Genomic DNA, 26,738 nt, shown 5'->3' on the forward strand with positions numbered 1-26,738 from the left:
TTTATAATAAAATTTAGTATTATAATATAAAATAAATTTATATTATTTAAAAGAATCGATATTAGCTCGCTATATAACTTATAATAATAAATTTATATTCTTTAATAATTAAGATAAATATAAATATACTCTATTATATCGCTTATTATATTTATTTAATAATATTTAAATTTAATATTTTTCTTAATATATTTATAAATAAAGTATTTAATATTAAGATTATTATAATTTATATAAAGAATCTCTTTCTTTATAATAGAATCGTTAAAAATATAAATTATAAAACTATAACGTAATAATTTATTCTTATTAACTTTCTATTTTAAAAGCTTATTCTATTTAATAGCGTATTTTTAATATTACTTCTTATTTATAATAAAAGTATTTTTATATTATAATTTAAATAGTTATATTATTATTAATTTTTATAATTTTAAATAAAATCTCTTTAATTTTAAAATTTAATAAATTAGAAGTTAAGATAATATTATAATATTTAAAATATATATTTATTTATTAAATACTCTCTTATTTAAATTAATAATTTAAATATCTATAATAATAATATTATTTAATTACTTTATTAACGTTATAAGTTTAATTATAATAAATATATTATTATATTTTTATAGATTAAATTAATATTTCTAATTATAAAGCTTATTTTATAAAGTAGAGAAAAAATTATTATTATTATTCTCGCTATTATTCGATTTAATAATATTAAATCTTTTTAATAATATATTTATAGAATTAAGTTTCTCTTTATAATATTTAATTATAAAGTTAAATATAGCTAATTTCTTAACTTAGCGAATCTACTTTATATTAAACTCTTTTATTATTATAAAATAATATAAATTATTATAATCTAAGATTATATAAATAAAATATTTATTATTTTATAAGTAATATCTTTAATTTTTAAAGTCTAATATAATTATATAAAGCTTTTTATTATATATATTTTAATAAGACTTAATATCTTTAAATTTATAGCTAAAAAAAATAATAGAATATTATTATTTATTTTTACTTAATTAATTAAATATATTATTTATATCTACGTTAAAAGTATTAATTTTTATAATAAGTGATATTTTTTAATTATAATATTTTAATATAAATATAATAATAAATACTCGCTTAAGTATTTTAAAAGTCTTATATACTTTCTTATTAAATATAAAGAATAATCTAATCTTATCTTTCTTTATTTTTTAAATTAGATTTATTAAAGACGTAATTATTTATAAAAAGTCTTATATAAATTATTAATAAAAGTTTATAAATTCTAGAAAAATTAAGATATTCTTAATAAACTCTAATTTTAATTATTTAGTAATAATCTTAATACGTAATAACTTTATTTAAATATTACGCTAATTTATTAAAAATCTTAAAAAAATTATTTTATTATAATTAAAAGTATATTTCGATAGCTTTATATAGAGTCAATACTTTAATAATATATATAGTATCTTATATATATACTTTTAATATAACTCTTTTATTTTAAAATAGATTAATATATTATTTAAATATATTATATAGAAAATATTAATATATAATTTAAATATTTTATTTATATAAGTTTAAAAGATTATAAAGATATTTATAAGATTAAAAGATATTATTTAATATTTAAATTAATTAAAGCGAGTTCAAAAGATAATTTTCTACTTATCTCTCTTTTATATTTATATTTAATAATATATATTATAAATATTAATTTTAATAAAGTACTTTATATATATAAATCTTTTTAAAATTTCTAAAAGTAATAATAATAGATAATTATTCTTAATAATTATCTTATTAAGTTTTTAATAATTAATATATAATTATAGCGAGCTATTTAATTTCTTAATAAATAATATTAACGAGTTAATCTAATTAATTAAAAATTAAATTTATTTTCTCTTAAATATAATATCTAGATAATCTCTAATTATTATAAATTTATTATATAATATATTATAATTCGAACTATTTCTAAATAGCTTTTTAGATAATAAGTTAATTAAATATTTAATTTAATTATATATATTAAGATTATTAAATAACTCTTCTAAAAAGACTTTTAATAGATTTTTAAATTATTTAAATATATTAGAATTATTTAGCTATATAATATTATATTATATAACTTTATTATAATTATTTTTATTACTTTTAAATAAAATCTAATATAAAAATATAATAAATATTTATTTTAAATTATATATAATTACTATATTATTAATAATTAAATTACTTTATATCTATTATTACAATATCTATTTATATTTTATCGCTTATAAAAAAATCGCGATAAATCTAAAACTACTCGCGTTAATAAATATTTAAATTAATATTATAGATTTAAGAAAAATTAAGAATAAGATTATATTCTTATATATTTATAATATATATCTTTAAGATTTACTCTTACTTTTTTTCTTAACTATTTATAAAATTAAAGATTAAATTATACTTTTTATATAAGAATATTTAATAATTATTAATAATATATATTATTATTAACGCGTATTTAGATTTAAAAATCTATATATCTTTAATAAAAGATTACGATATAAAGATTTTCTTATTATCGATATTTATTAAAGTAATTATTTTATACTTTTTACTCGATATAATAATCTTATCTCTTAATAATAGAGAGCGAGATTATCGCTTAATTAATAGTATATTTAATACTATAGCGATAAGTATTAGACTTTATCTTTTCTCTTATTTAATTTATAATTATATACTTTATTATTTATAATATAATTTAAATATTTAAAAGAATTCTTATAATATCTTAGTTATTTATAATTATAATATTATATTTTAATAAAGAGCGTTTTAAGCTTAATATAAAAGTTATTATCTTTAAATTTAATTTACTTAAACTTTTAATCTTATAACGTCTAAAAAAATAAAGTCTTCTTTTAATCTTATTAATTCTTTATATACTATCTCTTAGACTTTATATATTATTAATTATTATTTCTTTAATTATTTATTTTATTATTAAAGCGAGTTTTATTTAAAGTAGAGAGCTCTCTTATTTTTTATAATCTTTATTTAATATTTTAATATTATTATAATAATATAATATAAATAATAGATTAAATAATCTTCTTTATTACTTTTAAAAAAATTCTCTATTACTTTATTTTATAAAGCTTTTATATATTTTATATTAATTATATAACGATCTCGCTATAATTAAAGTATAGTAAAATAGTTATTAAAACTAGTTATTAATTATATATCTCTTATAATTATTTTAATTAATTAATAATCTACGTTATAAGATTTAATAATTAAATTATAAACTTAATTTAAATATTATTCTTAATATTTTATTTAAATTAATTTCTTAATATCGTATAATATCGCGATTTTAATATTTCTTTAAATTTATTTCTTAATATTTATTAAAAGAATAGAAGATTAGCGAGTCTTTTCTTTATTTATATAAAAATTAATATAAAACGTTAAATCGATAAAATCGTTATAGTTTTAAAGAAATATAATTATTAAGCTATAATTATTAAAATATTATATATTAGATATTTTAATAACGCTTATTTTCTTATAGTTTAAATTATAATAATAATTATCGCTATATTTATAACGATATTTTTATATATTCTATATTTTAATTAGCTTAAATTTTTTAATAATTAATTACTTTTTAATATTAAGCTCTTAAAATTAATAGCGTTAAATTTAAATTAAGTTTATATATTAGAAATCTTTATTTATAAATAAAGAATTATTAGATATAACTAACCCTCCAGTATCTGAGATAACACCCGGCCTCTTCATCGGCGATGTCGGGTCTTCATGGAACGCAAACGGTCTCCGGCAGCACCAGATCAAATCCATTCTTTCAGTGAACGACGAAGCTACCGCCATGTGGCGCCGCGACAGTTTCACCAGTATCATAACCCAAGACCGCCACCTCAAGATGTTCTGCCTCGATTCTTCCCACCAAGACCTCCTGGTCCATATGCGCCGCGCCTGCGAGTTCATTGAAACCTCACTTGCCCATGGCGGAGTTCTGGTGCATTGCGTACAGGGTGTCTCGCGTTCCACAACGTTTGTGATTGCGTATCTGATGCGCCGGGACCGGCGCGGTTTGGACGAGGTGTTGGCGGATGTGAAATTGAAACGGAAAGTGCGACCGAGCGAAAATTTCATGATGCAGCTGGGTTTGTGGGGTCAGATGGAATATGAAATCTGGGAAGACGAGGAGAAGAAGGTGCCGAAAGCGCCGTATGCGAAGCTGTTGAAAGAAAAGGGTTTGACGGCGGTGCTGCCTCTGAGCGCGGCGGAGATCGCGTTTGGGTTTAAAAGACTTTGGTGAGGAAGCCTGCACAGTCCAGCGGGCTGCGTATGTCACATTGCTAATCCATTTTAAATGAAGACAATATCAGGTCTTCAGGAACGATGATCATACGTATTGTACGAGCTCTTGCGTTATCAAGGCATTAACCGAGTATATGAAAAGCAATGGGAGGAAATCAAACCAGAGAGCATCCGATTTCTATGGTATTCTGGCATTTCTATCTACTACGAGCTGATTCCAAAACGTCAAAATTTATGATACACCGCTCTAAAAACATCCTCCCTTGCAACTCGAACCCTTTTGTGTCGTTACAAAGTAGAATCAGCTCAAGTTCGAGACTGGCGTGGTAGTTCCACTATCGCCGCTGTCTGAGCACTGGTCAGCCTTACAGCATACTCATTCACACATCGCTTCGTTATTGTGCCAAGAAACCGACAATCAATCGTGCCTTCTCACCCGTGTTCGGCCTGATTGATGAGCGGAGAGAAATCACTTACGCGAAATAAACCTGTACTTCACCCCATCGACAACGATCGTCGACCCTTCTCCACTCTGCGCCAATCTTTTCAACTCACGCCGGAGAGCGGGCGACATCATATTGACCTTCTTTTGGCTGCCGGATTGACTGACTGCATAGAGCTTCGTCTGACCATTGGCGGCTGTTATGATGCCCTCCGGCCTGTCTGCGACGAGAGTACTATGATCTCCTCCACCGAATTCGTCCGGGAGGATATCCTCGACGATAGACAATGCGTCACGGCTGAATGATGACATTATTGACAGTGTCGGAACGGAGAGGGTGCGAACGATATGCTGTGCGGTGGGAACGGGTTATATTTATATCTGATGGACGAATATATATAGACAATTCTGTGGTCGAGTGATTTGAGAGTGGTATCTGGGAGATGCGCTCCTGGTACTTTTGGACGGAGCTATCGCTGTCTTTTATAATTATCTCGCTCCTCGAAAGCTGGCATTGTGTTACCGCGCGCAAGCAATCATCAATGCGGAGACCAAGGGCAGTCAACTTTTCAAGTCATCTTTTCTTTTCCTTTGTGAAATACAAGGCGTCAAAGCAAGAATGAATGGCTGTCGACTCTTGAGCGCTGAAACACGCGAAGGCTGTAACCAACATGGCTGCGCCAGGGTCTAGTCTCAAATAACCTTCCAAGCGTCTGATGGGGTATTGGCTCTTGTTGGATCCATGAGCGTTTGCTTCAGTAAGAAGATTGCCACGATGTCACAAATAGGGATGCGAAAATGAAGGCAAGTATCCCATGGATTGGCAAGGCGTAAATTTCCGGCAGTCATTCCCATTTGCCTGAAATGAGCCCCGGCCTCAGCCCCTAAGAATTGTGTCACGCTGACGCACTTAGCACGTTCCTCACTAAAACGAGCTAAGTGCGTGGCACGATTATCCGGCCTACATGTAGCGTGAGCGCCACTTTACGCTCGCGTGAGGATCACGCTGTCGTGGCTAGCTAGAATAATGCACACCGAGCACACCACGAAATCTACTCTTCTAACGCGATCCTGAGTGATTCGGGATGATTGCCGCGCAATCATATCGCCTCACGATAGGGGTGAGCTGCTATCTGATCCTACAAGTCATTACTTTTCTCGTCGACGCCAGTCTGGTCGGTGTCTCTCTCCACTACCAATGTCTCCAAGATCTTATCCACAACCTTGATATCACTCTCGGGAAGAAGACCGCAACATCGCGGAGTCTTAATGCTCGGTGAGTGTGTTGTTGGTCGAACGAGATTAGCTCATGCTTCTCAAATGGAGAGGTTTATTTAGCCCTGTTTGACCTCCGAAATAGCTTTCAAGCTTTGTAAGACTGTTGAGCGTGATTCGCGTCTGAGGAATTGTTTGTCTTAGTGATGAACGTGAATTGTCCCTTTCCGGTCGATAGCTACAACATCTACTCTTGACGGTTCTACTGCTTCTATCGCTTAGCCTGTACCTAGTCTCATCGGTCTTCTGGAGTACCCGAAGAGCTACCAGTAGTTATAACAGGTATTACAGAAGAACGTGGATGAATCACGAAGTCCGTCCGTTGTGGAGAATTAAACCCTTGCCCTTCGGCTAGGTGCAAGTTCAGAGCCGAGAGGCTACCTGTTGGTTACAACTTCTGACATATTCTGACAATCACGAGATCTGATCCGAGCTTCTGCAGAAGGCTTTGGACCAGAAAAGAAATCTGGATTTTTCATGCTTTGCTGACTTGATGTGCAGCAGACTCATCACCCTCCTCTTCCTTTCCTTTTTCCCCGCCCCCTCCCCTTCTCACCGCCCTTTTTCTCTTTAGAACACTCACCACCTCCATCCTCCCCCTCTCCTTTGCCCACTCCACCGCTGTCATCCCAAACCCGTCCAGCAACTCCATATCTCCTCCCGCCTTCTCAATCGCCTCTAGAACACCTCGGTACCCGTTCCCGGCCGCGTGATGAACTGCCAGGTTCCCATGCATGTCTTTTATCGAAGCGTTGCAACCAGCACCGAGCAGTAGCGTAGCTGCTTTCTTACGCTCCGCGGCTGAGGGATTCCACCACCTGCCCGCAAGGTAGAAACGACGGGCCGAGGCGAGCCTGACGAGCGGTGTGCTACCTCCTGAGTCAAGTAAGTTGGGATTTGCGCCGGCGTCCAGGAGGAGCGCGATGGACTCGTTGCGAGCATTCGCTCCGGCGTAATGTAAAGCCGAAGAGCCTTGGGTGTCCTGATGGTGCACGCTAGCGCCGTGGCTGAGGAGTACCTTGAGCGTGGTGGGGGAGCCGATCTCTGCGGTCCAGGTCAGGGCGGTTTTGTTCCAGCGGCAGTCGGTAGCCGATACGTTGGCGCCGCGGGTGAGGAGTAGGTCGACTGTCTCTGGAGTGAGGCCCCAGTAGGCGGTAATAACGGGGACGCCGGTAGCCTTTGCGCCGTTGGACAGCAGGATGTTTACGAGTTGTTCTTGAGCTGTTGCGGCAGAAATGTGTAAGGGTGTCAAGCCTTCGCTGCTGGCGTGAACGTTGGCGTCGTGCGCGAGGAGGCTGTGGACTATTTGGGCGCGCCTCTTTGAGATGGTAGAATGGGAAGGATCGGCGGGTAGGCCGTACCGGGCGAGTTCGTAAAATGCCTCAAAGTCGGGACCACGTTTGTCGAGGAGACGGCTCGTGAAGACGTGGTTGGCTTGCATGCAAGCGTAGTGTAGAGCACTGAAGCCGTCCGATTCTTTGGCTTTCGGATCGGCCCCGAATTTAAGTAGTTGGCGGACCATCGCATCATTACCGGTGAAGGCTGCGCGGAACAATGGCGTTCGTCCGGTTTCATCCAGCATTTCGGTATCTGGTTCACGTCTCAAGAGTAATTGAGTTATAGATCCAGATTCATCCTTCGACGCTGCCAAATGAAGACACGTTGCCTGCTGATCATCTACCGCATTGACATCAGCATGATTCTTGAGCAAGAGTGTTACGGTGTCTAGGTTCTCCGCATTGACTGCGCACATCAGCGGAGTTTCACCGTTGACATTGCGGATATTAATGTCAACGCCACAGCTGAGAACGTCCCACGTCAAGTACGCATCCTGCTTGGCTGCAAGGTGCAGGGCCGTCTGACCATCTTCGTTCATGAAACTGTGAGCCTGCTCTTGTGCGAGCATATGCCGAATCTCGGGTTCATAATCTTGCTTTGCCGACGTTGGTGAGCGATCAAGATCGGAGTACTCATTATCGTCTAGATTTCCATCGAAAGTCGAAACTTGCGCAACATCTGTTGTTGAAGCCCACGGCGAATGAGTTGGAGACTCAATTGCGGTAGACGAAGTTTCAAGAAACCTTGTCATGGCAAAGTTGACATCCTTCATGCGCGTGTCGAAGCCTTCAACGCCGGCTTGAACTGATGTCCCTTGACCCTCCGTACTTTCTTGCGCTACTTCCGATTCATGATTGAGTCTTTTCAAGTACTCAATGATCTCGGTGGTGTCGTTCTTGACATGGGAAGTTTTGATTCTGTTACGAATTCGCTGTTAGTTTCGTGAGGAACCATGCCCAAAGCAGGGACAGAAAGGTAGAATTAGCTAGTGAGGCCTCACACATTGACGACGGCCAAAGTCATACTCAGTGTTGACTTGCCATTGTTCAATTGCTCAGCCAGCTGCTTCACATCCTTGTGAGAGAATGACCATCTAATCCCAGCCACCCATTTCGACGTCTTCGATTCACCCTTCTCTTTCACGAAAGGCTTGAGTTTTTCGACCAGATTGTCCGCGGCCGAGCGGGTACTCGCAAGAGGGACCTGCAAGCTCTGTGTAATCTCTGTAGGAAGCTGGAAGTCCTTTTTCTCCTCGAGAAACCCATTGAGAGTATATAGGATATCGCAGATAGATGCGGAATCGTCCGAGATATTCTGGATCTCTCGTGGAGCGTCTCGAATATCCCCAACCAGAGTAGAAAGTTTGTTCGCTGAGTGTAATCCTATAGCTAGAAGACTGATAACGGAGACTGGATCTACCATAGTGGGCTGGCATCACGATAGCAATAGCAGTTTGGGATGATAAGCCCGGCTTAAGAATGAGTCGATCGACGAAAGAGCGGGATCTTCAGCTGTGGCTTTGTCTCTGTGCTGTGGTGAACGCACTTGCAAGCGCTAAAATGGCACGTCACACTATGCCCACAAATGCGTTCGAAACGTGGTTGGCCGAAATCTAGGGCCGAAAAGCACACAGACAGCGGTCCACCATGCAGCTCAGCCCTAGACAATCTTTCAAAGACTCGATTAAGATCTGATAGTGAAAATGTCAGCTGGGAGCTGCATGAGATTGCTGAAGATACCGAGATGCGGCGAGAATGTAAGCCGAATGGGTCTTGATGTAAACATGATATGTGTCAGACATTCGGAACCTTAGCAATTGCACCTCGTCGTCGCTAAAATCTGCATCTCTTGCGGCAATATCAGTATCTCTGCGAAAGAAGTGTCTCGAATCACGATCTGCGTAGCCTGGATTGCGAACAGAGTCTCGAAGCGTTACGATAACGTAGGTCAAGAAAAATAACGGCATGCTCAATCGATTATGGTGTGCGTCTCTGTTGTGTTGCTGTTGCAAAAGCACAGCAATAAATATGCGTGATGTCATGCCGCATTAGGCCCAATCTGGTGAAAGCCTGGTCGATTCGCTGCAGGCCTCGCCAAGCTGTTCTGGAGCTACTGCATGTGAGATCTATTCCGTTGCATCCCCGTATGCGCCTCATGTGGGTGGGAAGAAGAACTTGTCGATGCAAAGTTTTACTAGTCCCTTAGTTGTAGAAAACCGTGACGACATGCCCTCAATAGAGCAGCGTTTCCGCTACATTTGTCGCTGACCAGTTAGATTGCTCAATTGAGAGCCATGGTATTAATCTTGTTGCTCCTGACCATGCTTCTCCTCTTCCTCGTCGGCTCTTGCCACCGTTGTTAGGGACCCAAACTCGTTTTCTCGATTCATGTTTGCCCTGTTTCAGATTCCATCGTCTTCTTTTCAAACACAAGCGCTAAGTACCCATTGCGTACTCGCTTGATAGAAACGTGACCGTTACTAAAATTTGTGGGCTCACTCGGGCTTGAATTAGGGCACACCTTATTGTGATAATGAAACGAGAAAGGGGAAAGCAGGAATAGAGGTGGCGTGCTGGTGCAATGCTTGTTCTACGTTAGTATACTGATCAGAAACCTGACATGTTCTTGGGATATGCCTCCACCTATAAATAAAATGGCGATACGATGAGTTGATTGGGCTTTACTGTACCATGCCAACTCCAAGTCTCGCGAATAGAGGATTGGAAGAAATCTGGTGGATCAGATGTGGGCCTTGTGCCCTGTTTCGAGGTGAGTAACAGATCCTCAATGAGCATAGGTATGTAGGCATAGGTGGACTTTGGGACTCGCTTGACCACCTAGGACCTTTAGCGTTGTGTTTCATACTCATAATGGACGGGCCACCGAACGCCCTTAGGCGCAGCAGCGCGGCGTGCTTTCAGCTTGGGTACCTTAGGATACAAAACATATGAGACGGCACACTTATATGCATCGGAAGGGAACGGACGTTGCCAAAAGAATGACCCGGAGGTATTTACTCTCACAGGGCCACAGGGGCACAGTGGTACCCAATGAAGGTCCTGATCATACGGCTCTTTTTGGAATAAGATACAGATTCAGTACAGAGCCTGATTTCATTATCCATGGAGAGGCCGAGTAAGATCTCCAAACTTGGAGGTGCGTAAAATATTCGAACGGCCGACGTCGCAGTCCACCGAGGGTTGGGCATGAGTCCTGTATCACACCTCATTAAAAACGCTATATGCTTAGTCAACGCGGAGCACCTCCTCCATGAAGCAGCCGCCTTATGAATAGATAAGGTGTCCTCCAATTTCAAGACGTCGTATGCATGAAGGAGCTGCCCTTTCATTCAACTACTTTAGTAGCAATCGTCAAGGGCGTAAAGGACTCTCTTCAGTGTAGGTCAAAGTGTCTGTGTTCGAAAGCAGATTTGCAGAACCCTTGCTCACGCGACAGTCCCCGGGCCCGCGCGAGAGAAAGTTTGGCAGGGCGTGCCTCCGCTGTTCCATTTGAGGCAAACCCTTTTTTTTTAATTTTTTTTTTTTTTTTTTTTTTTTTTAAAAAAAAAAAAACAAAACCAAAATACCAAAACCACCTAACCAACCCCCCCCTCCCCATCACCAACTCTCTAACCTCAAACCTACTCCAATAAAAAAAAAAAAATAAAAACACTCTCCCCCCATAAACCTAAAAAAATTAAAAATCCTACCTAAAAAATATATATAAATATTTTTTTTTTATATATATTTTTTTAATTTATTTATTTTATTTTTTTTATTATATTAAAATTAATAAAATAATTAAAAAAAATATTAATAAAATTTTTTATTTTTAAATAATTAAAAAATATTTTATTTTATTTTATAATAAAAAAAAAAAAAAATAAAAAAAAAAAAAACTCTTTCGAAAATAATAAAAAAATAATAATTTAATATTTAATTTCTTATAATTATAAGAGTTCGTATTATAAGTATATAGTTTATTCTAATTTATAGTTAAAAATTATATATATATATCTGAAATTTATTAGATCTCTACTAATTTACTTCTAAATAGTTTTTTAAATTTCTTTTATAATACTTTAAAATATTATATTTATCGCTATAATAATATAAGTAAATAAGTAAATAAGTAAGTAAGTAAGTAAATAAGTAAGTAAGTAAGTAAGTAAGTAGATAAGCGAGTAAATAAGCGAGTAGATAATTAGAGATCTCGACTAATTAACGAGATATAACGATAGTAATATATACTATATAGTTTTAAAAAGTATACTTAATAATAATTAGAACTTATAGCTCGATTTAATATAAATTTAAATAATAAATTTTTTAAATATAGTAGTAAGATTTAACGACGATAAGATAAATTAGATATCGCTATTAAGTATTATTAACGATAACTATAATAAATAGCTTATTTTAATAAGAGTATTAGATAATTAGCTATAATTATAAAATTATATTATTATTAATTTAAATAATATATATAATAAGAATAAGATTAATAGAAAAAGATTAAATAAACGCTAATTAAGAATTTACGTTATCTTATAAAATAAGAGTAATTTTAAAGTATATTATAAAGATAGCGAGTTTAAACTTTATATATTAATATTATAAGTAAAGAAAGATATCGTTATCGATAATTATAAATTATAATATTATAAATACTATTTATTTTTAACTTATTAGTATATATAAAAGAATAAAATAGAGTTAAGCTTAAAAATCTTAAATTTATATATATAGTTAATTATAAATTTAGAGTTACTACGCTCTTTAATTAGATCGACTAAGTTATCGCGGGTAAATAAATTAGCGTTTATAACTATTAAAAAAAGATAGCCGGACAGCCCTGATAAAAAACAGGTACACATTATTTGATTTTAGAATAACTTTTTTGTTTTCTATTAAAATTTTGAGATTTTTTTTTAAATTATAGAACGAAATGTGGGCTTTCAGATAAAAAGATGATTTCTAAATTTAGTCTTATAATTATTAAGGCGCAAGGAATTCAAATATCGCTTACCAAAGTTCGCTCGACAGCCGGACAGCCCGCTCACCAAAGTTCGCTCACCAAAGATCGCTCACCTATTTACTCGATAGCCCTAATTAAAAAAATGATTATGAATTTAATTCATAGGCCTTTACTCGTATCTAAATAATAAACTTATTTCGACGTTACTCTTTTATCTCTTTTTATAATATTTTTATTTTTAGATAATATAATAAAAATACCTCTCTTATAAGATTTAGATAAATTTATCTTAAATAATTAGTATATAAGAAGCTTTTATAGATATATAGATTATATCTTATTATCTTCTTCTTTTTTATTACTCTTAGTCTTATCGCTATCTTTTTTTTAATTTTAAAATCTTTTTTTTAATTTCTTCTAATTTAAAACTATTAATCTTAATAATATTATCTTATAAATTCTCGTCTAAATTCTTTTTTATTATATATATACTAGATTTTAATAGTATTTTAAACTTCGCTAATATAAGCTTACTCTCCTTCTTAATCTTACTCTTTTTAATTTTAATTTCTTTTTAGCTATCTTCTTATATATAACCTTATCTTTCTTAATAGAACTTTTTATTATTTATATATAATTTAAATCTAATATTTTATATATTACGAGTAAAGGTTTATAAATTAAATTTATAATTATTTTTTAAATTAGAACTATCGAGTAAATAGATAAGCGATCTTTAATAAGCAAACTTTAATAAGCGATATTTAAATTTCTTACGCTTTAATAATTAGAAGATAAATTTTAAAACTTTTTAAAAATTCGAAAAGCGCAAATAGCGTTTCAAAATTTAAAATAGAAATTTCAGAATTTCAATAGAAAATAAAAAAGTTATTACTATTATGAATAACGTATATCTATTTTTTTAATATGGGAGGCGCGGAAGGGCGAGATTTTGATAATTGCGGACGCTAATTTATTTACCCGCGATAATTTAATTAATCTTATTAAAGAGCGTAGCGAGTTTAAACTTATAATTAATTATATATATAAATTTAAGATTTTCAAGCTTAATTCTATCTTATTCTTTTATATATATTATAAAGAGTATACGCTTACTCTTCTCTTTCTTATAAACTTAAAGAATATCATATATAAAATTACTATTAAGAATATTAAGTAAAAAGCGATATAATAAAAAAGAAGAATCTTTATCGTCAATATAAGAAGAGAGTTATTAACGAGTTACTCGAGAATTATAAATAATAATATTTTAGATTTTATTCTTTAAAACTATATCTTTTTTAATTTAATATTTAATAATTTAATTTAGATAGTTTTTTATCTATATAACTTTAATAAATTAGAATCGATATAGATGTAATATTAATATAGATATATTAAATAAGATAACTAGATATCGAATAGCTATATAGATAGAAGATATTAGATAGTAGTAGATAACTCTATTAAGATACGCTAGGCCTTAATAGACTATAGGGCTAAATAATATATTAAGAAAGATATAGAATACGATTATAATACTATCCCCTTTCTCTTATAGAATTATACTCTTATAATTAATAAGTAAAAGAGTAGTAAAAATAGTATATATATACGCTCGCTTGAAAATTAATAAAATAATAAAGAACTTTTAATATTCGAGATCTTTAATACTACGATCTTCCTCGACGATAATATAGATAGCGAGAGCTTACATCTCGATCTTCGCGTTAATGTTATCGCTAGCTAGAGATATAGCGAGTATAGAAATTCTAGTCTAAAAGAAATCGATATAATAATAGGCGAGTAGTAAATATAAGTATTTTAATAGATAATAATAATTCTCGAGTTAATATTTTAGCGTAAAGGATATTAATAAAATAGTGCGAGTTAATTAATCGAGAGATCTCGAATTAAATCGAGCTATAGGCGCTAAACTTTAATTTAGTATTAAATTAGTTTAACGTAAGCTTCTCCGTAATAAGTTATCTAGTCGATATCGATTATATCTAGCGACGACGATAGTAAGATCCGCGTATAATCTAATATAGTCTCGAAATATATTAAGGGTTATATTAATAAGGGGAGACGGCTTAATGAGTTTAAAATGAGGTTGTTATAAAGTAATATAGGCCTAAGAAATCGAATTACGAACGCGAAGAAAATAAAGCCGTTATAAAATATCGAATAGTTTTAATTCGTTTAAAAACGCGATATTCGAGATATTACCGAGCTTAGTAAGCTACTTACGAATATCGCTTATAGAAATCGTCGATTATATCTTAACAATTTTCAAATTCGCCACTATTCGAGTTATATTATTTAAGATCCTTATCGAGATTCTTTCATTTTACCCGATACTTAAGACGATCGTTAATAAATTTAAAGGCGATAATCTTCTTTACTATCTATTCGATTCGGCCCTCGATAGTAATATACTTCGATAAAGAATTAATCTATTTAGATAAGAGGTTTATCGATATAAGACTTAAGAGATTAAGATAAAATATATTATAGATCTTTATACTTACTAAGAGCTTTAAGCGATATAAGATTTTTACGAGACCTATTACTTTAAATAGGCTATATCTCTTATTATTTAGTTTTCGAGATAATTAGTTTAAGGTAATATTCTTACTACTAAGAAAGATTATATTATCTACTTTAAAAGTAATCTTCTAATATCGCTTATTAATCTAGATTACTATAGCCTTTTAAGCGCGATTTATATTATTTCGAATATAGTTAAGAACTTACTATATATACTCGATAATATCTTTCGCTTAAATAGCGTTAAGGCGCTTACGAGTAATATTATAGTCGATAATATCTAAGCTAAAACTTATTCGAGAGTAAAAGTTCTTATTTATAAAGAATAATAAGATACTCGTCGCTACGAAAGTAGTATTATTATTAGCGAACTTAGTAATAGATAATTATCTAGATTAATTATTCTATATATAATTATAATATATTCGAAGATAGCGTTTTATATTCTAGTTAATCTGTTTAGTCTATTCGTCGATTTTAAAATAAAAGACTATTAATAGCTTAGCCTTAATCTCGAGTCGTTTATAAAAGACTTTTCATATTATCGATATAAATTAAGAGCCTCTATTCGAAATTATCGACGCCGATAGACTATATAAGCGAAAGACCTTCTTAAGTAATATATTAACCGTCTTTTCGGCTATAATTTCTTTATCTATATTAGAGTACGCGATATAATATTATTTCTTAGTAAGTCGATCTATCGCTATTTAGATAGCGTTATATCTATCGAATATAAGTAAACCTATTACAAAGTCTATCGAGATATTCTATTATCGCTTTTAAGAAATTAATAGAGATTATAGTAGATTATATTCCCGATCGCGAGAGGCTTTAGATCTATAGTAGACGTAGTAGTTTCGAATATAGATAGTAACGATAGCTTTTATATCTCGTTAATAGTATTCTCGCTTAAGTAGCTTATAGATATAGGCTATATCGAGATATTTATATAAGAATTAATTATATACTTCGCGAATAACGTCGATATATAGACCTTCTAATATCTATAAGCGATTCTTATAATAGAGTACCTCGTTCTCTATAAAGCACTTATTAAGTATAACTCCGCGGAGTTTATTCTTACCTTCCGCAATCGCCTTACGAATTTCGTTATAAAACTTATTAGTCTTATTTTTCTAGACTATTCTATAAAAGATAGAGTCGTTAATAATATAAATTCTAACGTCTTTATTATTAAGTTTTAAGCGATTAGACATAAGTATTATCTAATATTACTACTTTAAGCGTTTATTCTCTAAGCTATTCGACTTAGAATTAGCTATATATATAAATACGTCGGCCTTAACATTCTAAGGCCCTAGGCGATAGATGATTTTAATATTAAATTCGAATAGTATATTTAAATAGCGGGTCTAACGACGACTTAGATCCCTTTCTTTAATAAAGTATATTAAGCTCTTATAATTCGTAAAGATCTTAATAGAGATATCGATATATTTTAACTTAGAACGCTAGTATTTTAGATAGCGAATAATAGCTAGTAACTTCTTATTATAGATCTAATAGTTATACTTAGCTAAGATAAGATTCTTATTATAGAAAGCTATCGAGTATAAGACTTCGTCGTCGTTATACTAGAATAGAATATCATCGTTAACGTAATTAGAGAAGTTCGTTTTAAGTATAATATTCTTCGATCTATCGAAATAGCGTAGAATCGAAGCTCTTATAACGGCTATCTTTAGTAAATAAAAGGCTTTCTAATAGATCGATAATTAATTAAATATTACTTTCTTAACTATAAGTTTTATTATTAATTTCACGATCTTCGAGAAGTCTCTTATAAATCGACGATAGAAGTTATAAAAGCTAATAAAGGTCTATATCTCCTTTAAATTAATAAATATAAACTATTTAATAATAGCTTAAATTTTAATAGAGTTTATTTATAGACTATTAATCGAAATAAGAAGGCCTAAAAATTTCGTCTTCTAAATATAAAATTTATATTTAAGAATATCTATCTATAATCCGGCCTTTTATAGCTTTTAAAGAATCTTTCGAATATACGTAATATATTTCTTTCTCGATCGACTATAAATAAGAATATCGTCGAGATAGACTTAATAGAAGTCGTTTAGATACTCGAATAGAATATTATTTATATATTATTAATAGATAACTAGGCTATTAATTAGATCGAAGGGGAGTATTTAATACTTATATACGCCGAGAGAAATAACGAATATAGTAAAATTCTTACTATCGGGGTATATACGCAATTTATTAAATACGGCTATAATATCTAATCGAGTAAGATATTTATAGCCCTAAATTCTCGCGAGAACCTCGTCTATTAATAGAATTAAATATCGATTTCTCTTAATAATAATATTTAGTCTTCGATAGTTTATATAAAAGCGTAAGCTCTCGTTTAGTTTCTCGGTAAATAGAATAGAGGATACGAACGGAGTATAACTAGGTATTATAAAACCCTTTTTTAAATGCTCGTTTAAATACTTCTTAATCTATTTTAACTTATATTCTAATATAGAATAGACTCGACTCTTCGATAGTTCGACGGTATTAACCTCTATAAATTTTAGTTTATAATTATAAGGGCGGTATAATAATAGTTCGTTCGCCTTCGTTCTATCGAAAATATTTAAATAGTCGTAATACTTTATAAAGAGTTTTCGTTTAATATCTTTAGAGCTAACGATTTTAATAGCGCTAATTTAAATAGAATAATTCGATTTATAGTACCTCTTATACTTCTTTTCTAAGTTATAAGAATATAGCTTATTAATTAATACGCGAGAATCACGTAATTTCTTCTAAAGAGATAACTCTTTTAATAGCGAGTTATAGATCTCGTTTATAATAAGAGTAAATAGACGATTTTCCTTATTACGCGCTAATTAATAGTATAATATAATATTAATTTCGACGATATTAATAAATTATAGATTCATATCTTATTTTTATCTTACGTCTTAAAAAGTAGATATTAACCTCTTCTTATTAATTAATTCGCTAGAGACGTTCGAGTCGATAGTAAAGTTCGAGTCGTCGTTATATATGAGTTAAAGAGAAGGTTCTTTCTTTAAGATAGTCTATAGAATAGAGGGTTTCGATTTCGAATTTAGTAAGATAGCGAGATCCTCCGCTATCGAGGTCTCGTTATCGTTATAATTATAGCGATCTAATATAAAAAGAATCTTATCTTTCATCATATCGAGAAACACCCTATACTTATTTATTTATGGTTTTTCTAGAATTATATTATATATAAGAGGGGCGATAAGTATAGAATACGTTTCCTCTCGATAGCTATTTACTATTATTATCGAAAGTAAATAGTAGATAATAAGCTTCTTTGCGATCCGACCATCGTAATTCTTTAGAGATTTAGATTTCGATAGTAAAATCGATTTTAATAGCAATTCTTTATAAACTCTATAAATTAGAGACTTATTAATAACTATATATATCCTAATACACCCACTATCGATAAGAGCGTTCTAAAGTAAGTATTTCCGTCCCTATAACGATAGCGTTACTTATATTCTAAAAGGACGGCGTGCTAAAGAATTATTAAAAGTATTTAATAGATATATATTATAAGTTCCCCTTATCGTAACTTTAATAGAGGCTATTCATTTCCCGAATTCTTAGAGGCTTCGTAAGCGTCGGCTAGTAGATTTATCTTATATTCGTTATCGATAATAAATTCGTAGATTCCTACCTCTTATAAGGCCTTCTTATTAGCGTTAGTCTATCTCTATACTAAATAATCGCGCTTTACATAACCCGTCTTTCTATAATTAAAATATATTAAGTTTCTTAAATCTATATCGATTATCGTCTTCGATATACTCTAAAAGATACTTAGAGTATAAGTACTTGATATAATAGCGGAAGGCGTATAATCCTCGATTATAGCGATAATTATCTTTCTTATTCGAGTTACGATAATTTTAAAAGTCGTTTTATTAACGATTAAAGCTAGATGTAGTTTATAGTTTACGCGCTATAAGTTATCGTTATCTATAAGATATTTCTTAATATCCCTTAAAGGCATAGACTTATAATTAGAAAGGGCTATAAAAACGAAATAAAGTCGAGTATATATTTATAGCTTAATATTTAAATTATTTCTTAAATAAGTTTCGTTATAGTTAAGTATAAAATCGAGTCTAACGAGTTCTATATAGAATCTATTAAAGGGCTAAATTATCTATTAAAGAAAATCATATTCGCGTCTTATCTTCTTATAACGATTTATCTCTTTATAGATCTTAGTTAGCTAGTTTATAACCTCGCTAACTAATATATAGAAGTTTATAATACCTCTATATCTTCTATTTAGAGTATAAGAGATCGCTTTTCTATCTATATATAATAGAAGATAGATAATCTAAGACGTCTTAGTAAGATAGTAATTCTTATTATCTAATAACTTTTCCTTTATTTTAACTAATTAATCCTCTTATACGGGGTTTTTATCGTTAATAAAGAAGAGAGAATTCGATAGCTTAATAAACTTCTCTTTTCTATAGATAAGATATAGAACTTAGATAAGCTCTATTAAGGTTAACGCTTATATCTTAAAGATAATTTATAAGTCTTTAAGTATATCTAATCGTATTATTATTAGCTATTATTAAAGCTCTCTATTCTATTCTTATAGCTTCTCGACCTTAATACTAACTTACTTTAAGCGTTATTAAACCTTATCTTATTAATTTACTATCTTATTCTTCTTAGTCTTAAGATCGATATATTATTTAGCTATATCTCGAAACTAGTCTTATTAATAGCGGAGATCGCGAAGTATAGTAAGAAATTAATTAGGCTTCTTATCGACTTAATTACGTAGTTAATCGACGCTAATAATCTATTATAAATCTATAATAGCCGCGATATTCTCCGCTATATCGTTAGATAGTAAGAATTATCGTTAATCGAATATCTAAGTAAGAAGATTACTAACTCGATTTATCTTACTTAATTATATATTAAAAATAATAATTTTAAAATAAAGATAAGAGAGTTACGTTATTTCTCTCGATTCTTTAATATTATAGATATTAAGCGAAGAAGAGAAAAGAAAAAACTTCTTATAATACCTTTTATAAGGCTTTACTGCAAATTCGAAAAATAATATTATATTTTACGAGGACTTTTTTCCCTAGTTTATAGATCGTTTAGACTATCGTAAAAACTATAGATAGTCTAAATATCGTTCTTTTAAATACTTTCACTCCGCTTAGAGAGTTAGTTATATAATTATTAAGTTAAATAGCGATTTCTTTAAATTTACTAGTCGTATAAATAAACTAATTTAGTAATTACTTTATCCCTCTAACTAGTTATAAGATCATTACGCTATCTCGATAGATACTCTTTATAACGTATTATCTATATAATAGATTTATCTAGAAATACGATAACTTAACTTAATATCTTATTAAAGCCCCTATTAATAGATTTCTTAAATTCGTCTATTAATTCGAACTGCTTTTGCTCCTACTCCCTACTTTTTGCTCTCTGCTTTCTGCTCCTGCTCCTGCTCCCGGCTCTCTGCTATCGGCTCTTGGCTCCCTGCTCCCTGCTTCAAAATAAACCATGATTCGCTCCGCAAATTTTGCTCCTACTCCTGCTTCTGCCCCCAGTGCTCTCAGTGTTATATCATCGCTAAAAATATAAATAACTGTCAGGGACCGAATGATTTGAACGTCAAATGTGTATGGCAATCTGAATAGAATACTGTCTATGTAGAGTAATTACATGAGTGCATGCAGAAGAAGATGTGTGCGCATGCGCCAAGACACTAGGCCGTATCAGGACTAGTGGATATCTGAGTGGCCTGCTACCAAGGCACGTAGCAAGCCATGTACTTAGTACAGAGGGTCAAGGAACCATCACAATAACTCAGGTACCGTTCTCCGAATTTTAGCGAGCAGGGCCAAATTCCGATTGTATGCCCTCTTGTGCAGGACTGCCTGGGATCGACCGTTGGCCCTCGGAATTCATCCACTGTTTGATAAGCGCCTCCTTCGCCGCGTCCTGCTTCTGCTCCTGCTCCGGCTCCGGGACGGAAAGTAGATTCAACAACGGCTTTTCGGCCTTCCACCGGCACCAGTTGATGATGTTGTCCTTAAACCACGGTCGAAATGTCGTCCAGCCCCAGTTCGCGATGAATTTGAGTTTGAAGACGATTTCCCAGGCCCCGCGTAGGTCCTGCGTCGAACCAAGCTTGAAAGGCCCCATCATGATCAGCTTCCCTGGTACGCGTTCGAAAGTGACGTAAAGAGACCATTCGGCGCCCACAACGCTGACTCCAAGACTCGGCGCATCGGTGCTCCAGTTGTGATGTCGGCGTTTCAAGTACAAACCCCCTGCCCATACTGCAAGCTGGACCAATGGTTTCACTCTCGACGTCTCTGACTTGATTTCGAAATCCACGAAAGCAGGTTTGTTCTTATACCAGCGAATAGTTTGATTGAGAGCTCGTTCGTAATCCATCAGATGACGAAAGGCCTCGTTCGTGTCAGCTTGCTCGACTTCGTTGAGTTTAAGGGCTAATGACCAATCGATCATCTTTGTGATACTGTCAGTAGCGGATCCCGGTTCCACTGGGGTGATTGTCTGATGATTCTGATTGGAGCGAACAATAAAGTAGGCTTGCATTTCAATTGCGCAATTCTCGCTGTGCGTCGTCAGTAGATGAGGCTTCCAAGCATGAGGGACTTACATATTATAAGCCTCAATATCGTAAGCGTTCTCTCTGTCATCGTTCTGGTGCGGCCAAAGGACGATCTCATTCAGAAGTGGGGAGACGGTTGAAGCTCCCCAGTGCCTCTCATGTGTGTCTGTATTATGATTTTCGTGGGCTCTGGTGACAATTTGAGACACTAGCCTTGCTAGTGTTTCAAGCTGCTTGTGGTGAAACTCAGCGTAGTGGCCTTCTAGGAAGTCCTCCACTTTAGGCGTTTCTGGAGTATCCCCAAGCTTCAGACGTTCATAGTAGTCCTAGCAGATCATGAGTCATAAATTCTTATACGCACATCAGGAAATACTGACCTTGAGTTGATGAGGGACGAATTTTCGTGGAATCTCGGCCCACATCTTCTGGAAGTTGCCAACCATTGTTGGGAGTTGTGGTATGTGCTTTCTGACCAGTGTCGGACTCTGGAGCTCGATGCTAGGGTCGCAGGTTGCTAAATATTCCATATCAATCTGATCCAACGTGGCATTCTGAGTAAATGTCTTTCCGCTACCAGCCTTGCTCCTCCCGCTTGGTGTTGATGATTTCATTCCTTGAGAAGACTGGCTCTTTTGGGCAGGAGAGGGTGAAACCCCTTTCAGATTTGCATTGAGCCTTATCTGTGGAGCTGTAAGTTTCTTCTGGGGTGAGGAATTCGCGGATTGTTGGCTGGGAAAGAGCTGCCTCTGAGTACGTCCGTTGAAGACAGACTCTTCCCCTGGTATGAATGGTCCTGCTTCGACGAATGTGGTCTGCTGTTTCCGCGCGCGTACTGGGGTAGCTAGTGTTGGTGCGGTAAATTTGCCGGGTGGGTTGGATGGGGAGTGTCGATTCGATCGGGGAGACCAAGCACTAAAGATCATGTCGGGTTTGTCCTGTCCCGACCTACGTTGATGACTGAAGTTGTCGTTTCTCTGCCCAGGACTTCCACGCTGAGACGGTGACGGGTGATGTTCTTGTACAGAGGCACCAATTGCGCGCTCAGGCAAACCAGACAGTGGCCATTGGCCAGTTGGCGGGGAATTTGGTGATTCTAGACCCTGTAAATCTGCACTTCCCTGTTTTCGAGGCCGACGTCGATTTCTCTGGCCTTGGAGAACGTCTTCTTCGTCTTGGTTGTAGATGGTACTTGGTTCAGCCGCCTTCTTGCTATCCTTCTTAGCCCCCCTTGAAGGCCCTCTTCTAGGATTCATTGTGGTCCACCTCTCGACTTTTGTTGATTTTGCGATTCTGGGCTGAAGCGTGATAGGCTGAAGCGATGTAGGTAGCGACTGATTGTTGGGCGCCGTGGACCTTGTCACTTTTTCGTCTGTAGTACTCCGTCTCTTGGCTGCAGTCGATCTCGTCAGGCGAGACAGAGGTGCAAGTGTCAGGCGCTGGGAGGGAGGCTTGATCAATGACGGGACCGTTGTGGATGTGATGGTGGTGAGCGTTGGGAGAGGGGAAAGTTGGGATCCTGTTGGCTTCCAACCACGGTGAAGGTCTTCGGTAAAAGGCAGAACGTCTTCAACCGTCTGATGCACAGGCTGTTTCCGCCTTTGAGGGTTTGGAGAAATATTGGTTAAAGGTTGACAAGCATTCTGGTGAGCTTGGAGAGAAGGTGACGGAGGCGGTACGAAGGTTGAGAGAAGTGGCTGCTGCTGCTGCTGCTTGTTGTGAAGACTTGGTTTGATGTCGCCTTCACACAGGGGTAGGGTCTTGGTGGATGGCGGCGAGTCGGGAAATTGCGCAAGGATGGTGTTGTGAATCCATGCTTCAATCGAGGTATGATTAGGTGCAAGTGGGTACCTAAAGTAGGTAGCATCTATCGCATCTTGTAACGGGTCTTTGCTGAACACATTTACAGGCCTGCTGTTAACATCAACATAAAACCTCTTCGGACTTAGATATTGATGGCTGGCAAAAGCTGGATCTGATGAGTCTTGGCGCCGAGAGGGAGAGGGATATGATGAGGCCGGATAAAGATATTCGTTTGAATTGGGAAATGTCTTGTCCTGTGATAAAGTAGGAGACTTGTGTGAATATTGCGAATTCATATTCATATCGAAAAGCTATATAGCTTCACATAAGAGGACAAGAGGATCTCGGCAAGCAGAACTCTCCCTTACTTCTTTTACATCTACATCTATAACTTTGAATCATGAAATGAAAATAAACAACCTCGGAAGCAAAGAAGGACCGAACGTGCGGTTGTTTTCTCTGTAAGATAGAATAACAGATCACGCTAGTGGTAGAACCACGGTTAAATATTTCTATTCACTGCTCCGCTCCCTGCTCCTGCTCCTGATTTCGTAAGTAGCATCACGTATAGGTGGACCTCGTCGCCGCTCGCTCACCCTAGAGTAGGCTGGGACTGGGAGGGGGGTTGACTCCGGGGCAGAATTTACTTACCTTGGCGTCCATCTTGGCATCAGTCAATTCAAACCCCCTCGACAACCCTCGCCCTTTTTCCTTTTTCCATCACATTTATCCCTAAGTAACACACTACTCACTCTTGCTGCTTCTCGGATCCGACACTATTCGATAAACGCCGAGAGGCAATAAATTATTTTCTCCGTATTATTATTTCGATTACTATCTTATTATATTAATATACGAGTAAAGGTCTATAAATTAAATTTATAATAATTTTTTTAATTAAAACTATCGAGTAGATTTAATAAGCGATCTTTAATAAGCGATATTTAAGTGCCTTGCCTTTTAATAATTATAAAACTAAATTTAGAAATTCTTTTTCTATCTAAAAGTCTATATTTTATTCTATAATTTAAAAAAGAAATCTTAAAATTTTAATAGAAAATAAAAAAGTTATTTTAAAATTAAATAATATATATCTAATTAAAGCTATTCGACTATCGAGCGAACTTTAATAAGCGATATTTAAATTTCTTACGCTTTAATAATTATAAGACTAAATATAAATATTCTTTATTTATCTAAAAGCTTATATTTCGTTCTATAATTTAAAAAAAGAATCTTAAAAATTTAATAGAAAATAAAAAAGATATTATATATGTAAATAATATATCTCTATTTATTTTAATAAGAGAGACGTAAAAGAGCGAGATTTTAATAATTACGAACGCTAATTTATTTACTCGCGATATCTAATTAAAAAGCGTAGATCTAATAAATTTATAATTAACTATATATATAAATTTAAGATTTTATAGCTTAGCTTTTCTTTAATTATAACGATATACTTTAATTCTTTTCAATTCGCCTATTTATCAATTCTTATATCCCCTTTATACTTTATTAAAGTAACTCTTCTATAACTAGAATTCTTTATCCGCTTTAAATTCTAATATTTATATATATATATATTATTATTCGAATAATTATATCTTAGTACTATTTATCTAAATTTAAATAAGATAATAAGTCTATCGATAAAGAGATTAAACTAGATAAGAATAATATTTATATTATTAATTTTAATAAAGAAGTTAGTTAGCTACTTAAGAAAAGTATAAGATTATAATTAATCTAACTTAATATATAATATATTAAATCGCTATTCTTATAATCTACGATATCTTCGAGTAAATCTTTCTTAACGCCCGCTTTCTCGTTAATTACTACGTTAAGAAAGTATATATTATTATCTATCTTTCGAATTTATAAGTTTTTATTCTACTCGCCGAGATTAATATTATTAAATTAAGAAGAGTCTTAATATCGCTTTTTATATAGCTTTAATAATAAGATTATTATCTCTAACGTAATAGAGGGCGATAAATTCGATCTAATAGAATTTATTAATTATTACTTTAAGAATATCCGCTTTCTCGAGATCGAAATCTACGTTAAATCTTTAAAGTAAAAATACGACTTTAAGAAGCTCGATATAATTAAATTCTATTATAGTAGATAGATTATTTTCTAGCTCGAAGCTAAAGGCTAGTTTACTCTTTTCTAATTATATATAAGATATTATTTTCTATTAATATATTAATATTTCTTTAGATAAAAATCTAGTTAACTATATTTCGATCGCGTATCTCTTTCTTTTTAAAAAGAAGAAAATTAACGTCGTTAACGTCTCGATATAGATTATTATCTCGAAGAATAATTTATAACTAATACTCGAATTGAAAGCGTATACGAATAGCGTAATTTCGAGCTTGAATCTCGAATATAACTATTAATATTTCCTCGAATCGAATTACGATTTCGTTATTAGATATAATTAGAGCGATATAAAGTAGAAGAAGATATTAAAGAGAGTAAAGAATACGGCTATAGAGTGATTTACGTAGTTTTTATATCTATATTAGATATTATTAATAATATCTCTTTTATCGTATTAAAGAAGAATAATTAAAAAGAAATTAGAAGAATTAAAGTATATATATAATTAATAATATTAAGTATTAAGTATTATAGAATTAGACTAATAGTATAATTTTATAATATTATAATTATTAAATATTCTACTTCGATAAGATCTACTTTTACTTTATAATATACTTTTAATTAAAGTAAGAATAATTTACGTAATTAGCTATAATAGTATAATGAAAATAAAGTATAAATAATAGCGATAAAAGAAATTAGCTAAGGCGGAAATAGAGTAAAGAAGTTTTTTATAATAAGTAATTTCGAATTTACGTCTTATCTTTTTCTAATTAATCGTTCTAATTAAACTTTATTAAGTAAGACTAGCGTTAATTAGATAAGCTTATTTAAAATAAAATAACTATTTATCGCTATTATAATATCGCGTTAATAAATAAGATAAATTAAATAAAGCTTAGCTTAGATAAATTAATAGTATAACTCGATACTTTTATTATATTATTATTACTCGCTAAATTATTATCTAGATATTATAAACCGTTATAACCTCGATTATATAGATTATAGTTTTTAACGATTTAAGAAATTATAGCTTAGTATAGCTTTTTTTAAATAATATATAGCTCGCTAATAGTTTAAAATTATTATATATTCTATTATTCTTTCTTATTTTCTCTTATTAAATATCTTCGATCTTAAATAATAATATTCTTTATCGTTATATTTTTTACTTTCGCTTTTATACTTTTACTA

General features: G+C 32.6%; 4 protein-coding genes across 4 annotated transcripts; 1 reads left to right on the top strand and 3 right to left on the bottom strand.

Moving 5' to 3' along the window:
- Positions 1–3,964: 3,964 nt before the first annotated feature.
- Positions 3,965–4,363, top strand: HO173_003660 (uncharacterized protein; the record flags this gene model as incomplete). Its single annotated transcript, XM_037305585.1, has 1 exon — positions 3,965–4,363. The coding sequence occupies one exon, from the start codon at positions 3,965–3,967 to the stop codon at positions 4,361–4,363; it is 399 nt and encodes a 132-aa protein (XP_037167340.1).
- Positions 4,364–4,666: 303 nt separating this feature from the next.
- Positions 4,667–5,119, bottom strand: HO173_003661 (uncharacterized protein; the record flags this gene model as incomplete). Its single annotated transcript, XM_037305586.1, has 2 exons — positions 4,667–4,713; positions 4,843–5,119. The coding sequence occupies 2 exons, from the start codon at positions 5,117–5,119 to the stop codon at positions 4,667–4,669; spliced, it is 324 nt and encodes a 107-aa protein (XP_037167341.1).
- A 1,438-nt stretch (positions 5,120–6,557) lies between these two features.
- HO173_003662 (uncharacterized protein) lies at positions 6,558–8,842 on the bottom strand (the record flags this gene model as incomplete). Its single annotated transcript, XM_037305587.1, has 2 exons — positions 6,558–8,337; positions 8,421–8,842. 2 exons carry the CDS (start codon positions 8,840–8,842, stop codon positions 6,558–6,560), a joined length of 2,202 nt encoding a protein of 733 aa, XP_037167342.1.
- A 12,027-nt stretch (positions 8,843–20,869) lies between these two features.
- On the bottom strand, positions 20,870–23,725 carry HO173_003663 (uncharacterized protein; the record flags this gene model as incomplete). Its single annotated transcript, XM_037305588.1, has 3 exons — positions 20,870–21,626; positions 21,672–21,949; positions 22,001–23,725. The coding sequence occupies 3 exons, from the start codon at positions 23,723–23,725 to the stop codon at positions 20,870–20,872; spliced, it is 2,760 nt and encodes a 919-aa protein (XP_037167343.1).
- Positions 23,726–26,738: the final 3,013 nt, after the last annotated feature.

The sequence above is a fragment of the Letharia columbiana genome, assembly GCF_014066305.1.
Source record: "Letharia columbiana isolate WasteWater2 chromosome Unknown Sc0000009_s1, whole genome shotgun sequence".
Taxonomy (NCBI): domain Eukaryota; kingdom Fungi; phylum Ascomycota; class Lecanoromycetes; order Lecanorales; family Parmeliaceae; genus Letharia; species Letharia columbiana.